Here is a 17,932-nt window from a genome sequence, read left to right as displayed (position 1 = left end):
AAGGGAAAATTTTGTAAATGCAGATCGATATCTGTGCATAGCAAGTGAATTATCACATCTCTTCGTAGTCATTTCAGGGAAAGCTTTTCTTGCCTTTATTGAGATCAGCTTTGCATATTTCTTTGAACTTTGAAGCCCAGATAAACCAGGGAGTTTTGACCGAAAACGACCTCATACCAAATTCAATGATCATTTGAGCATTCCCTTGATGCCTTATTTTATGCGTATCACGAACTTTTACTCACTGACATTTTTTTTATTTTTCCCTTCGAAACCTACCGAAGACATTTTCACGCGAGAAGATATTTCTCTCTCTTATCTAATCCTGAATCGATTCATCGTAAAACAGTTTTGTTAGCTTTTAACATTTTTACTCGTTTATAAATCGCAAAGGAGCTTTTTCCCCACAAAAACCACCCAGTATTAGTATGAATAAAGGATCGGTACGTAATAGAATTTTATGTTGGTACATATTTTACTAATAACTGATAAAATGCTTCATGCTCACTAGCCTTAAAACCATATAAATGTATTAAGGAAAGATTAGATACATATTTGTAACTTTAAAAAACGGTTTAACGCCACATCTAGTATTTTCATTTGAATTACGAAAAGATTCCATAAAGATTTTTTATCTCAAGCAAAATCTCTTTTAATAAACCTTCTTGCAAGATACCCAAAGTGTATTTCTTTTTAAAAATTAAAATTTTTCTCTTGGTTCTGAATATAAGATAAAAAGGTTGTTTTCAACCAGTTCTCTTTTGAATGATGTTTTATCATAGCTTAAAGAAACGCCGAATCCACTCTCTTATATGAAACTTTGATGTAGGTACTTCAATATCTTCGTCATATAGAGGATCCAAATTATTATAATTCACTTCGTCTCCCTGAAAGAATTGAATATGAAATATGTTTTCTAGGAACATATGAAACTCTAAAAGCTGTCACTTACGGCTTGTCTCATGAGATTATATTCACGATTGTACACTCTCGATCCGTTAATCCTATAATAAGGGATTTTTTTAGTTCCGTGTAAAATTAATGCAAACTCTTCTATGGTTCCATTATTATCCTTAGGTCCAATCTTTGGAAGAATGTAAATATAAGATTAGTACTATTTCTCTCTCTCTCTCTCTCGTTTTTAACTCAGGATCATTTAACTTATTTAATGTTAAATTAAAATATTTTTCAGCTACCTTATCTGCTATATCGAGCATCCATATACCTCTAGGATTTTCACCCCACGTTGCCACAGACATGAATCGCCATTTCTTTAAACCAATAGTTGAGTCGTCCAATCTTCGAAGACCCAAGATCTGAACTTTCGTTCCTGTTAATCATTATAATTAATCTTATTTTATTTTATGCCGTTTAGATTTTAATATTTTAAAATCGTAAAGTTTATTCTTTAAAAGTTAGCAATCTAATAATTATAAGGAACACACTTATCTCCGTAATTAGAGGAAATGTATTTCGAAATATAAAAGTGAAATTCTTTTTATTCAAATCAATCTAATGGATTTAATCTCCGGCACGTGATTCAATCCACGAGAAATTATCTAATACCTATATACATGTATAATATTGATTATGTGAAATATAAAAAACTTTTAAATTCTACTTAATTCTTCATTTAAAATATGCACACATAACAGAATAAGATATTTTCAATTAATGGAATCCCCTGTAATCTGCTTAGATTAGGGTAAAGAATAAATCGTCCAGCAATAGTTTCATATTACTGTATATTTTTTGTCTGAAATGCTCTCTATACAAACAAATGCTGGCAAATTCAGCTCAGTTTTAATCTTCGATACTGTGTTATTCACGCCAGACATATTCCATAGACTCTCCTTTTCTTGTATTTTTTTAATTTCGCGATTCGCCTTGGTGGAGAAAGGTAGGATATTTTTACTGAAAATACCTGATGGTGCTGTGAGATTCATCTGTAGAGAGCCACGCATTGTATAAGTAAGGCTCGCCTCAACTTGTACATGCTCCAGAAAATTGACTTCCTGCCCAAATTCCTTACACTTGTTCCCAACATGAAAGTACAGCCTCTTTAAAGTTGCATACTTCAAACTTTTGTCGTCTCTATAATAACAGAAAGAAAACATAATTTATTCTATTAAATTTATTCCCAGCATTAGCATGATTAGAAATCTGCGTAAATGATAATCTCTGAAAAGCAGAGTGGGAGACTTGGATCGATAGAAATCTATTTCTCTGAAATGTTTAAAGAGTTGCATTGTGGTCGTATAATAACAAATTCTGGACTTAATAAAAATCCAAATAAGTTAGGTATATATCCAGTATAGGTTGAAATATGCACGGTTTTATTTTAACAACTTACTCTCTCTATATTATATATATATATATACTAATCATTATTTTAATATCTGAAAGTGTGTATGTTGCCTACATTTCTTTATCTTTATTTTTTCTCTTTTTTTGAAATATTAATTTTAATATTAAAAGCGAAACGAGAAAAGCTACAAATATGAAAACTCATCGTGAAAAAGTAGAGATACTACTGAAAGTAATGTTTGTACAAAGCTGTATATGAGAAAAATGAGAGTTATATTGCTCTTATACATAATTGTTACTCGAAAGATTTGATATTATTTGAATTTTAATAATGAAGACATGGTTGTTAGTTGTTATAGGAAAGATACACAAAAATTATTAGTAAAATACTGCCAGCAGCTAACAATTACAATGAAAGGGCATAGCTTATTTGAAAATATAATGAGCCTCAACATCAAAAGCTGGAAAATAGAACAATGGGAAATCTATCTCCCTCCGCATGACGCGAAGCTTTACCATAAATTTTTCACGAGACTTTTCCTGGGCTTTTCTCGCGAGAAATATCACCGCGAGTGGCGGAGACGAGATTTAACGCTTGAAAGATCAGACACTCGGCTAAAGCGCAGTTTAGTCTCGTTATCTTTTGCTGCGAGCAAAACGGAAATGTACCTAAACGTCGAGCACCCTTGAGATGCTCTACTTTTTCGATGCCTCTGCGCGCGCGCTCTCTCTCTCTCTCTCTTTCATGCTATATATACGCTCTTCTTATATACATAGGCTTTTAACTTTACTCGATCCTAGTAACGTAATTAATAAAGAAAGGATATAGTATCCATAAAAATTTTTATTGTGTCACTTAATCTTATTATTAAAATCAAATTATGTATATATATTTAATAATCATTTCTATAGAGCCAACTAACTATACATTCATATCATTTAACTATTTTATTCATTTATTAATGTACACTAGTTATATATGTAATATGTAATTAAATACGTGTATAAATACTGCTGTAATATTTATTATTGCAAATATTTATAAAATTAATGATATATATAAATGTATTATTGATAAAAATAAAATTATTATAATAATCATGGTTTATGTGTATTCAATTTTTTTTTTAAATAAAAGTATAAAGATATTTAATTAAAACGTTAAAAAAATAATTACCTTCACAGATTCTTCAACATTAGTCAACGTATCTCGTTTATTTACACGATAATTGTTCATTTTTGTTGTATTGATTAAAGTATAATTAATAAATATCTACAAATCATTCATAACATTGGTAAACATATTTATTGTCAGAATAAAATATTTTTAACCCTATAGGTATATATATATATACCTATTTCTAGTTACCTTGCCTACGAGACCTACCAATTTTATTATCCTATTTAGTTTGGGTTAAATGCATATTTTGAATTATATATTAGAACATCAAAATTGGAAAAGTGGGTGTAGAGGAAAGCAAAAGTATATAAAATTACTGTTTAGAAATTAAATTCTGCAGAAAGAACTGCTATATATGTAAAAAATATGAAAATTTCTGCGACATGGGCTAAGAATATCATTAGGGTCCACCAGACTTATGTATGGCTGCTTAAGGTTAAACATTGTTGATCAATATTATGAACGATGTTTTTTAAGTGTTCGATGGTTATTATGGAAAAATGTTAAATATAGATTCCCTTGTTTCACCCTCCATCCGAGTACTGTGTATTTCGAACGACTCTTTACCAAACGCCAAGGGAATTTAACGATGCCTTTTTCACTGGTTCTTTTAATTTTCATTTCAAAGAACCTAACGCGACGTAATCTTTTCTTTGCTCTCATTCATATTTTCTTTGTTAATTCTAGAGAATGTATCTCGATTAGAGTGACTTTTGGCTTTTACTTACAGATCTTCTGCCTCTATGCGACAGATATTTTTCTCCGGTACAGTTGTCCAGTTCAAGCCTGACATTACCAGGTAATTTGCATTCATCAGTCCAAACCCAAATCGAGAATTGAACCAGAATCCAGCGGCGTTCATGAACCATCCGGGGTTGTTTCTAAAGTTAGGTGAAGCAAATTATCGCTAAGTAAATTATTTATGCATCTATGTGCAAAAACTGGGCAAAAGAAAGATTTATTTTGGATATGTGCTACAGGAAATTTTCGTTTAGAAAGTGAATTAATTGAAGACTGTGGAACAAAGAGTCCATAAAAACGCTAAGTTACGTAAGAAGAAGAATAAATTTCTCTTGTCAGATAATAATAGAATATTACCAGCAAGCGAGTAATTAGACTTGAGTATTAATTAGAGAAGGTGGTTTAAATGTACCATGATGAATTTCGCTTTAATGGATACGTTAATTATTCGTAAGAAGCTAAAATTATTTATGAAGCATGTCTTAGCTGCCAGATTTTTAGAATGGCTACTCTGGGCCACTCCTGACCCCGGGAACAAAAATTAATATTATGACCAAACTAGTCAATTGAATAAATTATATAACAGTTGTTCAGTGATATTTTGAAGCTGAATATTGATTAAATAATGAATATATTAGATTCTATATGAAAACAAAAAAAAATGAAAAGGATGATAAACCGGAAAAGGTGCAATTACCGTCTAAAATGGTTGGGACAGAAATTAGCCCTTGGTGGCGTTTAAGGGTTAATAATGCAGTAAAGAAGGGGTATGCATTAGCGCTAGCTTCAGATCGTCAAACAAAGACAGGTAAGAATATATCTCACTATTGAAGTTTGAACTGACAATTTTAATAGCAAGTATTTTTGAAACAAGGGCATAAGTGATCGGCCAATCAAGATTGTATGCTATGTCGATATACCTTTGTGTCAGGCTAAAAATCAATGAGGCGCCTAATATTGGAGGTAGGCAACACGTGCTGTTGCCGTCTCGACTAGTCTCCATTAAACTCGATAAGTGTGGATCGTCGATGAATGAACCCACATTTTTCCCACTTTACCCAACTTCCTTCAAAAAATTAATCTTCCATAACACTAATAAAACGAATCAGTCAACTCCTTGAAACTTAAACTTAAACTCTTTTAGAATTCTGCTGATTTCGACGAAGGAGAAATAAACAGAGTTAAGATCTTCATCGTAGAGGTGTTTAAAAAATTCAAATTTCAATTATTAATTAATCATAAAAAAGCATCATTATATTAGAATGAATATAAATGAATTCAATTGCCGTTCTTCATCTTTTTTTCGTCTAAGGAATTTCATTAGTACAGTCTAGACGGAGACTGAAAATGAAAGGCCTCGGTAGAGAACATGAGTGCCTTGTTTAACAAGCAGCGAGAATATTTCTTGCTATATTAGACGCGCATAAAGACAAACGGTGAGCAGAAACACTTCTCTAGTTTACTGGTTTATTGCTCAATATGCACAAATACTACTTTACTTGCTTCGTAGACTGAATGTTATATAGATGGAAGAAAAAAAGTTAATTTATTGAATGGAGTTTGAGCCGGTTGGGATTTTTCATTTTCACGGTATACTATATAATAGCCAAAGTGTCGACCCAGTTTTCTTGGTTGGCCGCTCCTCACCCCGAGAGACTTCTCACCTGAGTGGACTGTACTCCGATGTCCAGACTATCAAATGCTGTACGTCACGCCAAGTCAGCTCTTTGCTTTGGAAACACAGCGATCATTAAGTCGAATTGTTCGCTCGTGAAAAATTCTCTTTTCATTTTTCTTGTTCTACTTCGCCGTCTTTTTTCTGTTTTATCTTTTATATTGACGAGAAACCTACTTAACTTGCAAGGCGAGCGCTAGGATTCCAGCAGCCAGAGGGGCGGAGGCGGAAGTTCCCGTGTGCCTCGTCGTGCATTTATTTTTCAAATCCGTGGTAGCCTGGAAATAGAATAGCATCCCGATCATCCAGCTAAATGCAATCAGATATATTTCGCTCGATTTCGATGAAAATTTAAGAATTTAATGTTTTCCATTGAAATATATAAAAGTTTCGGTCAAACGTGCAAATTTAATTAGGTTTTTTTTGCAAAGCAACGACATGAAATAATAAACGACTTTTGCTATGGATTTCCAGGTAGACTGCAAATAGAAATAGCATTGCACAATCGTTAGTTTCAATTCAATAAGAATTGGTTGCCTCGCGTTGTGATTTAGAAATATTTATTTGTTTTTATATAGAACAGGAATATGTGATTTTCAAGAAATTTTTCAGGAAAACGAGACGAGTAATTCTAAAAAGAGACTCACTATCATTTGATCTTGATAAGCACCACTACTGTAAGTTGTGGCTAGAGTTGCGGAGCATCTCTCTCCGTACCAAGGGAATCTTCCTGTTTGGCTGGCCGATCCTACTGCGACGGTGTAGATACTTCCAACGTATCCATCGCAGCCACAATCGTCAAATTTCGAACCGCCATTTCCAGAAGCCCAAACGTAAATGCTACCCCTACCATTTCTACCCTGGAAATGAATAAAATTGCGGAAATGTAGTTCTACATCGCGTCTGTGTGGCAGCAAAATTTTTCTTCACTCTATTATAAGTATATACTTCCTCATTGAATCTCCAACGTTTTCTAACGATTTTTAAGAAATATACCTTTGTATTTTGTATTATATACGAAGTAAATGTTCGCACTACCCACGCTGAACGTGTAGCTCTATTTTTCCACTCGCCTGACCTCCGCTTGCCCTTTGAACTCTCAGGGCAAACCCATAAATCTCTCCTTGTTAAAAATTTATACGAACGGCTGTTCGCAAGCTCGCTCGCAACTTTAGTAACGCCTAGGCTTTCAATCCTCTAATGTTTGACGTTGCAGCGAAGCTTTTACCTTTAAATATGATATAATTTTTGCTTTTTAAAGAGAAAGAGTTACTCGCTAATAAATTGTCATCTCGTATCCGTTCGGTTACCGTGATAAAGTTCATAGCGGGCAATGACTATGTTGCCAGATTTGTAATAAGCATATATACGCAGTTTTATTATATAGTAATAATTATATATAGTGGTACATTTCACTTGAGACAGTAATGAAAACTCTCGTATAAAGATACTTACGACGGTAACACCGCGTTTTAACGCTTCTTCAGCGAGTCTTCCTGGCGCTTCCAAGCTTTTGCCATCATCCGCGGGTCCCCAAGAAGCTGTGTAGATATCTATAAGTTCTGGTTTAAATCCTAGCGCCTCACCCTCCACACGATCATTGACAATTCCATCTAGAAGTTTGATAGCCCCAACGGATGCCTCGAAAGCTATGCCCACTCCACATTTACGATTGTCCGCCTCCATAGCGATTTCCCCGGCGCAACGTGTCCCGTGGCCATTCATACCTTAAAAACAATCAAGGCTGATCGTGAAAATACTTGAATTTTGCTTGAAAAAGTTATGGAAACTACATGCTTGGCTTCCTCGTTTAATCGAAATTTGCTTTTAAGTAAGTGCAATGCGGAATTTCCTTTTACCATTTCTCCCTATAATTCCTCATTTCTGTACCACTTTTCACCAATCAAATTTTCCTTACTCGTTAAAATATAATATTTTCAAGCAAATTTAAATTACAACAGGTTTATAATTGTTTTTAACGATAAAGATGAATCGATTATTACCACCAGGATTGACACGTTTAACATATTGTTTCGCTATAGATTAACGCGACAAACGAAACGTACACCTTAAGGCTAAACGTGGATTTGATTGAACGAATTATATCGTTGGCAAACAGCTCAAATGTAATTTGTATCTTTGTGATTGCCAAACTAATTAAATTAGTCCTTACTTCAGTTTAAATGCATTACCATGTGGCTTCGACTCAATTTGCCATAGTTTACTCGGGAGTACCTCATGCGTAGTTTCTACGTTACATCTCACCTGGGAAAGCAGTAGCAATATAAAAAGAAAAGCTACATCCAATGTAATGTCTATAGAATTCTTAAATTTTTTTCATCTAATCTATATAATTTATTTCTATGCGTTTTTCGAGTAATAATCAATCGTATTCACCTGATTGATCGTAACGTGGCATTGGATCGTCGTCCCCCTCATTTACGTCATAGCTAATCTCGGGGTCCTAGTAATTATAACAAAATAAAATATTGAATTTTTAAAATTATTTACGAATCCAGTCAATGATTAAACCACATACGTAGTTATTTCTTAAGTCATCGTGGTCGTGTTCCAATCCATCGTCAAGAACAGCAACCCTTACTCCGCGCCCGGTTATCCCCAGTCGATAAAGTGGAAGCACATTGAGGTCAAGCTTCGGTAGAGCTTTGTCCGTTCTCGTATCTTGCTACAGAAGATAAAAGCTTTTGGGTAAGAAAGTTCTGGCTATCCTTAAAAATGCTCAGTTATTAATGTAGATGTCTCCAGTTTACATATTAGGAATTCTAACCGGAAATAATACTCTGAAAATACATACAGATACACACTCTGCGAAGTAAAAATCAATTATGCGATTAAGATTTCATTGAAAAGAGACATTTAAGTAGGATCAATGCCAAGATATTAACTTGACACAGGCAAAAGAATTTTTGTAAGTTAATTTCAATTTTTGACTACAATAAGCAACATTTATAGTTGAAACATATTACATTCAATTTAAGGAAAGTGCATTATTTGATCTGTAAGGTGAAACAAAGTGATCCAAATACACTAAATATCCATCAAAATTACTTTAAATAATATTAATGTACTAAATATTACTTATTATTCACACTCAATTTAACGTGGTTGCTCTTACTGATTAGTCTTTTGAAATATAACTTAAATAATGAATATTAAATATTTTTGAAAGTGAAGCTTGGTTACCATATACCATTCCTGATCCCAAAGCTCATCATTAAATATAAGTCTATTATCCTCGCTGTTGGATATACGATTCCACCAGCTCTTCTGTTGTTTACCGTTAGATTGAATTTCGTAGATTGATAATGGCAAGCGCTTTTCCCTAATTAAGGGTTTTTCCGATTCAGAACCAGCTATTATATAATCTCTTTTATGACGTTCAACAGTTTTTTGCTCGTCGGCCCAAATGATCTAACAAATATAAATGATGCAAAAAACAGAAATTGAAACATTGTTAGCATCCAGTAAAAAAAAATGAACATTTCTCATCATTTTTAGTCTAAAATAACAATAAATTGCGATGAATATAATGCAAACAAACATACCTTACTGTGTGAATTTAAGGCCTTTGTTAAACGGACCCCGCCTCGTTTTTTATTGCCTATACCTCGATTATCCTTTAACCATATATAAGTCTCGTCGAATCCCAATACCTAGGTATAATTTAAAACATTTTAATATTAATTTTTTTTCACTTCCTATAAGAGCAATTTAATTATGATAATGATCACAAGAATTTAATAGGGCAAATAGTTTTGCGGATACACCCTAATCTTTGGGGCTAAAGTCACCCTTCTATGGGGAGAAATTGTCGAGGGATGAAACGCAACGTCGCGACGGGGCTGCCCTTGGAGAATGACGAAGGGACGCTATGACCAGGATAACATGGAAGGACAGCTGGTATGGTACGAAACGAGTGCTTCAGTCTTTTAGGGATCCGCCGAATGTCTAAAATAGGGTATCGCGTTGTTATTATTACGCAGACTGCCACGTGACGGCTCGGTTTCGTTTTTGTACGGCATCTGTATATGTCTCTGGCGCACGGTAAAACGAGGAGTGGTAGGGGGACCACCTGGTGGAGCATACTCAGCTGGGGGAAGCCAAACCATGATATTTCCGTAACAGATCACGTGCCACACTTGGTTCTAATACCTCTTGATTTTCCTTTTCCAACTTTTACTCCTGTTAATCATCGATTAGATGCACCATACTAAATACTATTTCTCAATGAACCTAATACTCTCATTTCTATCATTCATAGATCTTTCTATCCTACTCTCCAAAGATTATATCAACACGAGCTACTTCTAATTCGAGTATGGGTACGTCAATTATTAAATAACAAAAATAGCTTATATATGTTATTCGTATTCTGCAATTAGATGAATTAACGTACCTTGCAGTATTTTTTTGAGGGTTATCTTACTTGCAAATGCTTCCACGTGGCAATTGGAAAGAATTTTCGAGATTTCTAAATAGAATAAAATGAATTTGTGGAGGAGAAATGATTGTCTCAATAGAAATATCAGTGGTAGTGGTAAATACGGGGCGGTACATTCACACGGTGGCCAATTTCGTTGACGATGAAAATTCCTCGGAAGGACTCGTGACGTACGTGAGTCCTTTAGGGATGGTCTAGTCACGGAGGAGGGGTGGAACCATGAAATTCCTCACGAGGAATGCTTCAAACTCGAATTCGTCGGGTACGTGATAATGGCGTTTCGTCCACTCGTATTATAATTGTCGAGCCAGTAGGTATTTTTGGTGTGTTTTTGCTTGCGAGGTACAAAGTTATTCGGAATGCCTGCATAGAGCCATTGGCAAAGTCAGAATGACAAATCGATTCTCGTCATTATTTTTCCATCAACCTTCCATCCTATCGATCTTCCGGCTAACGCGACAAAGCAGAACAGTTAGCGATATACAATGAGTAATAACCGTAATTGCTGAATGCAAGAGGGGAATCGGTTTGAAAAGGATGGCCTGGTAGATTTGAGGTGGAGTGGGGAGAGAAAGGAGTCGAGGAGGAAGCATTATACGGATAAAAAATGCATTCTCGTGGGTCCCTGTGGATGTAAGGTGGCTAACCGAAGATAGAGGCAAGACATCAGTGGCGGTCATTACTTCGCGATCAGCGAGTGATCTGTCTTATCGGTAGAGCGTGCGTTCTCTTAACAGAGTGAGGGAGAGAGAGATAGAGATACGGATGTGGTCGATATACAGAGAGAGAGAGAGAGAGGATTGAAGGGGGGAGGAAGGATAACGCTCTCGGTAACATCGACTCTTGGCCAACCGAAGCCTCGAGGCGAGAGGGGAGGAATAGAGTATTTTCCCAGTCCATTTGTTTTGATCGGATTTCCAACTGTCGCAGGCGTCGTCAGTTTCCAATGAAAACCCTAACGTCCCTATCCTACCCTTGCCAGCCATTATCCATCCCTCTGCAAACCCTCCTCTTTCTCCATCTCAAAACTTCTTAGCAATTCTCTCCAAACATCCTTGACGTTAATCTTAAAAAATATCAAATAATTTCCACTATCAAATTCCGAGATTCCACGGTTAGACACTAGGACGGATATTAGCCAGGAATGTCATTCTCATTTAAGCGGTTTGCCATTATGTACCGGTGTAACGAACGCTGCTTCCCTGAAACACGAGTTACAGATATTTGAGAAACTGTGCATGAATTTGTGTAGTTGCGAAACTTCCACTCTCCACACTGAATTTAACGTACATAATTGAATCCACAGTCCGCGGGAGCGTAGCATACTAGTACACAATTCGAGCAGCTTTATGAGGAGGAATAATGCTGCTTCGCGAGCACATATCGCGAGTGCCAATTAATTTTTCTAATGAAACGAAATTAAAAAAAAACGATTTATGCGGTTTGATGAAATACGTGGAGGGAAGGTTCGATCAGGCGTAGGTTTAACAAGGATCGAACGATTCGGAATGGAGATGGGCTGGAATGGGGAAGTTTGAAGCTACGGGGATCTCGTTACAGTGAAGACAATCTACTAAATCGGAATTTTGAGAGAAAATGGATTACGTGGGACGCGCGTCAGAGCTAAAAGTGGCAAAGTTAATTGCAAATGTGCTGGCTGGTAGCGTCAGGGCAGAAGGTGGGAAACCGTAGGAGCAGCTACGAGTTCGGATTAAACCTTTTTGAGGTTGAGCCACGAAGGAGACTAACGAAGGCAAGCAAGCGTGCCAGGCTGCAGGTCGCTGTGACATCTGTCAACCGGCGTAACGAGAAGTTCATTATGGGAGTTCAGCGGGACGCAACGTCATTTATTTCAATTACTGCCAAACGCTAAAGCTGAATCAGCGAACCTCCATATCGGTTGCGATAATTTACCAATGTACGTCGTTAAACGCCGATTGCAAGAATTTCCTGTCAACCCCCAAGATTTCCATTGCCTCAATATTTCTACTCTAATCATTCAATGGGGAATTCTGCGACTATTTCTAAAACTTTAATATTTATGCTTATTCCGTAATCATCGGATTGCTGTAAATCGAAATTATTTCAGAAATGATTAAAGCTTAATCGTAATGCTTGTTTAATTTGAATAATTATGTTTACTTCTCCGTTGTGAATTTTTGTTTATATCAAGAAATTGTAGGTTACATTAACCTGGTTATTGGTACTCCGTGCTCCTGGGGAATCGATCTAGGTTTGTCGTTGAGATATTTCTTCTTTAATCTAACCTTCGCATTTCCCTCGCGTGTCTATTAACGTTTTTATGAATAAAACATGACCATATGCGCAACACCAGATATGAATACACAGATCCGCGATTTGCTTGTACAAAATAGTTCCAGCTTCATTTCTGATATCTTACGCCGATTCATTCTTGAAGGATAATAACTGTTCAAAGCAACGTTGCTCAGCTCTTTTATTGTACCGAGAACAAAAATCATTGTAATTATACAAAATAAATTTAATTTATTAAATTATGTTATTAACATCAAGTAGATATACCACTGCGACTATTCAAAGCAAGAGAGATCTATTTGAATTAAATAATTCTCTTTCTCATACAATTGTTGCTTTCGTATAATTATATTTGTAAGTTGGATGTTTAATTTTACTTTATAGCTAATTATACTTTTCTTGAAGTATATTGATATAGTTATTAAACAGATTGACGAAGGACAATGATTTGCAGAGGCATCGAAAATTAATTTTAGCAATTTCGTAACAGGTTATCGATAATCGAGTTACAATTTGCCTCGCGGCTGAGCTTGATTGAGCAATCAAGTCATTTTATAATATAGGCTTCTCGTGTAAGATACGTGATAACATTGTCGGAGGAAGACTTTGAAAGTTCTGTACTGGGTTACTGAACCACTTACCAGGTTTTGCACCTCGTATATTGGTTACTTGCTGCGCACACATCGCGAGTCCATTATACCAGCAACGTGATAAGATGATCGCTAATGCCTCCGTTCAATATGTTTTCTTGAATTATTTTAAGCATTTAGTAAAATCTGTAATTATTATGCTAGTTATACTCGGTTATAGAATTTCATTTTAAATAACAAGTATTCTTTCAAGAATGCTCTGATATCAGTTTATAAATGACTATGTACAACGTTGAATAATAATCAGACTCTGCGGATAGTTTAATTAATATACATTGATTAGGTTGCCCTTATTTGACTTGGATACTGTCATCTGCGTTCAATGTAGTTTAATTATATGGAATAATTACGCGTTGGCCTAAGAAGAGGAATGAGATTTGGTTGGTAATGGATAAGGAAAGTGGTTGGAAGTGGAGGGATGTGAAGGGTAAGAAACGAGGCACGCAATGCGGAGCAGCGTGGATTGCGGCCGACCGCAAGCCCAGCAATGCAGCTGCAGCAGGTCTGGCTGCTGCAGCTTCCCGACCAGAAGTACCGTATAAGGACGACTGTGGGATTGATACTCCTAAGAGGATCTTACCCAAGGACCGAAACGCTCTCTTTTGCGAATTGTTCCTCTTTAATCAATTTTTCTCCTTAAATGCTACCAACTTCATTTACTTCAGCTTTTACTTTCAATTTCTATATGCAACGAAATTATAGTTCTTTTGCACCAATTTCTGAAGCACTTAAAATCCTATGATAACACGAAGAATTAATCGAGAAAGGAGAATATTACCCGAATTCGAGTAAAGTGAACCGGAAGTACAAGTGATTCAATTTAGTTCTACAGAAACCTTTAGCAAACGTATCCAGCAATATAGGAGAAGTATTATTCAAGAGAATTGTTATTAAATTGTTGTAATACAGAATGAATAAACTGGTTTCTACCGAGTAATAATCCTATTTCCTCCCGAACATCGAAATAGAAAGATAAGGTAAGAAAATATATATGGAAAATGAATAGGAACATTGAGCGATTTGAGGGAATATTGAGGAAGAAGAAGGGAAAAGCAAAAATAGAGACAAGCGAATGGTTTGTGAGACTTGCTTACCGAGATAATCTCTTTGCAGACATTCGTGTATAGGAGGAAACGATTTGGCCGGGTGTTTCCCGTGTATATCTCGGATCGGTAGTTCTTGAAAGTCTGAAATACGTTTACCCTATCCTTCAAGAACTACGTAAAACGCTTAAGCAGAAAGAAGGGCTACAAGGACCTTTCTCAAAGAGCCGAAGGACCATCCCAAGAAAAATCTCTTCCTCGGAGATAAGACTTTTTCTCTATTCATTACACGCACTGCGCGCGGTATCCAGAGAAACTTGAATATCCTTTCATAGGAAATTGAGGTAAGCTTTGCTATTACAGGATACGATGACCCCACAAGCTCTGAATTCCACTAAAATCTCTCCTTTTGCATAAATTCCTTTTACCAAAAGTCCCACTCCTTTTCTCTGCCTCTTGAACCTAACCCCCTTCTCTTTTACTATATATATATATGTATATCGATACCTACTGTCGATATTATTTACAACGCGAAAGAAACTCAAATATTTATTTGTCTTATTCGCCAAAGATCTCGTTCATCTCCATTATTACTTTGTCTAAAATTCTGCTAGTATGCAATTATACAATTCTCGTCGTCTCGTTAAATTTCCCTAATATTTAACATTTTGATTAATGCAATTTTCACATCCCACGATAAACATATTTTTCATTCAACAATTGTAATATTTGTTCCTCGCGAGGATACGTGACCTATAGCTGTAGCAGTGTATTAACATTTTTATAAGAAGGAAATAAAATGCAAGCTTCTTGTTTGTTAAAAGTCAGAGTTGAATCCGTGACTTCGCTGTAATACAGGCGATTCTATGGTTTGCCCTCAACGTGATATTATTTTTTCCATTTCCAACATTGAAATTATTAAGAAGGAAACACGTGTCATAAAATGGAGCAGGTTAACATATCGTTTGACGACAGAGATAAAGTGTTTCTCGTAAATCTATTGACGTCAAACCTGATATATATGGATGACCACATGCGCCATGTTTGGCTAACACTCGAAAATAGATTAACTTTCACAGGATTATCACTGGGACAAATGTTAGCATTTGTACTACGCTCCTGCGGAGTGAAATAAGCTTTAATCTAAAAACTGCATTAGTCACTTTAATCTCATTTCTCTTTTATTATAATAATTAATCTGCATTTATCATAATTTATCTCAAATCATAAATAATTTATTCGTCTCGTTTTTAATAAGAAAAATGTGAAAGCTCGCCCGAATCAGGATTGTAGTCTCATATTCTTTATATATACAAAATCTGCAGAATTATATTCGCTGTTTACTCGCTTCCAAGCTTTTTTTACGTTCTTATGATTAATTTAATGAAGTTTCTGAACTACGAAGGAGCAGCGGAGAGAATTTCCAGGATTTACATTTATCCAAGAATTATTTGATGTTATCACGGGTTATAACAATGAATCGGCGATCTTCCGTAATAGGAAGTTTGTTCGCAAAAGCTCCCTTACTCTGTTTCTCGGACAAGCATGGAGGCTGAGCTATAATCCTGCCTGCTACGGTCCCCCGAACTTAAACTGGAATTGGACGTTGTACAAGTGGCTTACAATAAGTTATTAAGCAGTTGTTCAAGTTTTAATTGCATCTCAGCTACTTGCTTTCTGTGTCGACCGTGGTAGACGTTCTTACTCTCCACTTACCTGCGCGAGTATCACACAGACCCTTATCGCAGCTTGCTGTTTTGTTTCAACCAAACATATTACTTCGAGTCTTACTTATCTCGTGCCACTGTTAAATTTGCATACGTGTACGATAATTCTTAGTTTATTAAAACATTTTTTGCTATTTTATACTAGAACTATACATATAGAGCAGGGAATGATAAAATGAGAGGAGGATATTATTATATACGTACACACGAGATGATTGCTTACCGGACCAAGGTACGTGTATCCAGATTGGGAAGCCAAAAGGGCTGCAACTTGTGGCCCACCTTCAATTCTAACAACCCATTCGTTGGTATATTCTTTTGAGCCCGAAACCACTCCAATTAGACTAAACAACGCACATATTTCAACGATCCAGTAGCAAACTGAATTTATCCTGTTGATATATAGCTATATCACTGCACTTATATGTATATGTGTTATATTCGTTTGAAAAATGTGTATGCTTATATGTATATGTATATACCTTGCCATGAGAGAAAAAGCTAGTTACGAAAATGTTGAAAAATGTCGAGAGGGGACCGCGAAATTAATACTTTAGCTGCATCACGAGCAACTTTAATCCGTCTCCTTATTACTTTTTCTCTGTTACGTTTGTTCGTGTTGTTTTTTCGTCCAGTAAAATTAGATTCTCTTCTCGTAAATGTAGCAGCACCGTAAAAACGAAGTACGTCCACTGGCTATTGGATCCCAAGTGACAAGTGATCCGATACTGTGCCAGTGCGTGGACAATTAGTCTGGAGGTTCTTTCCACAGGGGTGGCTACCGTTCGTTCCTTCACTCCCACCATTAGCATACTGTCCGATAGAGGGGAGTAATCCCTATGCAAACTGATTCATTAAATCTGCTTTCTTTCTTTAATTTTAATTATATCCCTAATGAAATCTAAATCTCCTGCCAGCTCTTACTCCATCATAATTAAACGAACCCGTGGATTAATTTGTCCAGGTGGATGTCGCAGCAGCAATGACCGAAGTTTGTCAATTGGCCAAAGTTAATTAATTTGATAACTGAATTGGCACTTTCAGCGATCGTGCTTAAAGGTAAATGAATCAGTTATGGTTTCGTCGAGCATTGGTTAAATTGATTACGAATCGAAAACTGCTAGTGGTTTTAATTATAGGGGTTTGACTGGAGGTTTGAACAGTGCGGTACTCAATTAGCTAGCAATGATTCCGAGAGAGGGAGAGAGAGACGAAGAAACGGGAGAACTGGATAAGGTTGCCGGGTACTTCTTCGGCACTTCCTTCAGGAATTCTTCTGACGCTGAAAGAGAGCGCGAAAGTAAGCGTGGAAGATTGGAAACTTTCCACACGATAAAATCGGACTTAATTTTCAATAAATTTAGCTAACCGCCGCGAGGGCGAGGGCGGGGGGGGGGGGGGGGGGGGATTGGACTCGCACGAGAGTCAGTGGGGCCAGCAATGTAATTTACTTGGTAATTATAAAGTTACCAGCTCCGCCGACGCGCATAGTTGTGAATATTCAAGTGCGATTACATCTATGATGGTATAAATTATGCACCGCTCGCCCTTGTCGGCTTCCGCGATTCGCCACTTTTATTCCTTCGACGATCCAAAAAAACTATCTCGCCCTGTCACCTTCAGCCATTTCGTCGGCGAGTTATCGTTTTAGTACAGAACAAGTGCACCGTATAGCACAGCTATATATTGTTTTATCCCTTATTATATATATATATTTTCTCGTTTATTTAATAAACGATTTTACAATAGTTTATATCGTGTACCGACGTTGAAAGGTTACGGCACTGGGGTAGCAATGGGTTTTCGTGCGGCCTGATGGCTTTGGGGGCTGGATGTTGAAGGGGGGATGGCAGGGTAGGAGGAGATAAGTGAT

General features: G+C 36.2%; 1 protein-coding gene across 1 annotated transcript; it reads right to left on the bottom strand.

Moving 5' to 3' along the window:
- Positions 1 to 323: 323 nt before the first annotated feature.
- Positions 324 to 16,658, bottom strand: LOC136773508 (neuroendocrine convertase 1-like). The gene is made up of 15 exons (XM_066727240.1): positions 16,542 to 16,658; positions 16,283 to 16,451; positions 9,470 to 9,577; positions 9,108 to 9,335; positions 8,443 to 8,589; positions 8,301 to 8,367; positions 7,359 to 7,630; positions 6,551 to 6,763; positions 6,081 to 6,181; positions 5,893 to 5,958; positions 4,216 to 4,368; positions 1,925 to 2,094; positions 1,197 to 1,330; positions 953 to 1,084; positions 324 to 887 (listed from the first exon to the last, which is right to left on the bottom strand). The coding sequence occupies exons 1-15, from the start codon at positions 16,547 to 16,549 to the stop codon at positions 777 to 779; spliced, it is 2,079 nt and encodes a 692-aa protein (XP_066583337.1). The 5' UTR covers positions 16,550 to 16,658; the 3' UTR covers positions 324 to 776.
- Between the last annotated feature and the right edge of the window lie 1,274 nt (positions 16,659 to 17,932).

This window comes from Prorops nasuta, unplaced genomic scaffold (assembly GCF_024137725.1).
Source record: "Prorops nasuta isolate Cenicafe-Biocafe unplaced genomic scaffold, Cenicafe_Pnas_1.2 PNAS00005, whole genome shotgun sequence".
NCBI lineage: Eukaryota > Metazoa > Arthropoda > Insecta > Hymenoptera > Bethylidae > Prorops > Prorops nasuta.
This window is presented reverse-complemented; position numbering and strand designations above follow the sequence as displayed.